The sequence below is a fragment of the Microtus oregoni genome, unplaced genomic scaffold (assembly GCF_018167655.1).
Source record: "Microtus oregoni isolate MIOR12 unplaced genomic scaffold, Mior012 000008F_ref0000371, whole genome shotgun sequence".
NCBI lineage: Eukaryota > Metazoa > Chordata > Mammalia > Rodentia > Cricetidae > Microtus > Microtus oregoni.
The window spans coordinates 36458874-36460486 of NW_024543067.1; the positions used below are offsets into that span (position 1 = coordinate 36458874).

The 1613-nt window shown below is 37.0% G+C and overlaps 1 protein-coding gene across 1 annotated transcript; it reads left to right on the forward strand.

Moving 5' to 3' along the window:
• The first annotated feature begins 269 nt into the window (after window positions 1-269).
• On the forward strand, window positions 270-1223 carry LOC121451762 (olfactory receptor 7G2-like). The gene has a single exon (XM_041657506.1). The coding sequence runs from the start codon at window positions 285-287 to the stop codon at window positions 1221-1223; it is 939 nt and encodes a 312-aa protein (XP_041513440.1). The 5' UTR covers window positions 270-284.
• The last annotated feature ends 390 nt before the right edge of the window (window positions 1224-1613 follow it).

The following is a 1613-nucleotide window of genomic DNA, read 5'->3' on the forward strand; positions in this document are numbered from 1 at the left end:
TCTGGAGTCAAAGAGAATTGTAAGCTTACAGTCACGGTGCTGAGGAAACTGTCTTGAGTTCTAAGCAAGACAAGGATCTGCTTTTAATCTAGGAGTCAAATCTTCAGGCTTCACTGGGAGAATTTAATTAAAGATGCATTATGTTCATAATATTGGAGCTTATTAAAAGTAAGTGAAAATATTTAAATCATTCTTATATCTGTCTCATACTAATGTGCTGTTGATAATACTGCAAAAATTAATATTATTTTCATTGCACATTTTTTTCAATATCCAGCATACACATGGAACCTGCAAACCAGACGCATATTTCAGAATTCTTTCTCATGGGACTAGCTTACGTCCCTGAACTGCAGCCCCTCATCTTCAATGTGTTCCTGCTCATGTACCTCATCACCATCATGGGAAACCTACTCATTATCCTGGCTGTGAGCATAGACTCCCACCTCCACAAGCCCATGTATTTCTTCCTGTGTAATCTGTCTTTCACTGATATCTGTACGAGCACAACATCAGTCCCAAAGTTGCTGTTGAACATTCAAGCACACGACCAAAGCATCACTTACATAGGCTGCATCTCACAGGTGTATTGTATGTTGACATTTTGTGGTGTAGAAAGTTGTCTCCTCACTGTGATGGCTTATGACCGCTATGTGGCCATTTGTCAACCTCTGAGATACACAATTATTATGAACCCTTTCCTGTGCATCTTGCTAGTCTTACTTTCTCTGATAATCAGCACTGTAAATGCACTGCTCCACACACTTCTGGTGTTGCAATTGTTCTTTTGTACAGAAAATGATGTCCCCAACTTCTTCTGTGAACTTGGTCAAATCACAAAACTTGCCTGTTCTGATACATTTATCAATATTATCTTTATTTATCTGGCAACAATTGTATTTTCAGTTTTCTCCCTCTCTGGAATTATTTTCTCTTATTTTCAAATTGTGTCCTCGATTCTGAAGATCCCATCAGTTGGTGGAAGGCATAAAGCTTTTTCCACCTGTGGGTCTCATCTTTCAGTTGTATCTTTATTCTATGGGACTGGTTTAGGTGTGTACATGAGTTCTTCAGTTTCTAACTCTTCCAGCAGCAATGTAATAACATCTATGATGTACAGTGTGGTCCCTCAAATGCTTAATCCTTTCATCTACAGTTTGAGAAGCAAAGAAATCAAAGGGGCCTTGAGGAAGATCATCGTTGGGATCATTTATTTTCTGTAATTTTGTGAGCTAATCACTGAGGCACAAAGTCTCGTAGTGGTCCAATACAATGAAAATTCATAGACCTATTTTAAAGGAAGAATGTGCATCATTTTGATAAAAAAGAAAAGGTTTGAGCATGTGTAGTCGCAGATATAAACTCTATAGCCAACTTGATTTCATAGTTTTGGTCAGATGAATTGTCAACCACAAGTAGACCTGCTTTGGTTCAGATAAACTAATTACTAAGTAATTAGTAAGTCTTTGAAATGTATGTTATATTAGCTTTCTTCATACTTGGTTTCAGTACTTTTAAAGCCCCATTATATTAGTATCTTAAAATATTATGCAATACTGGAATTTCTGTTTTAAGGATGCCATTGGTCCTCAAATAAGAAAAAGCCCTCATTC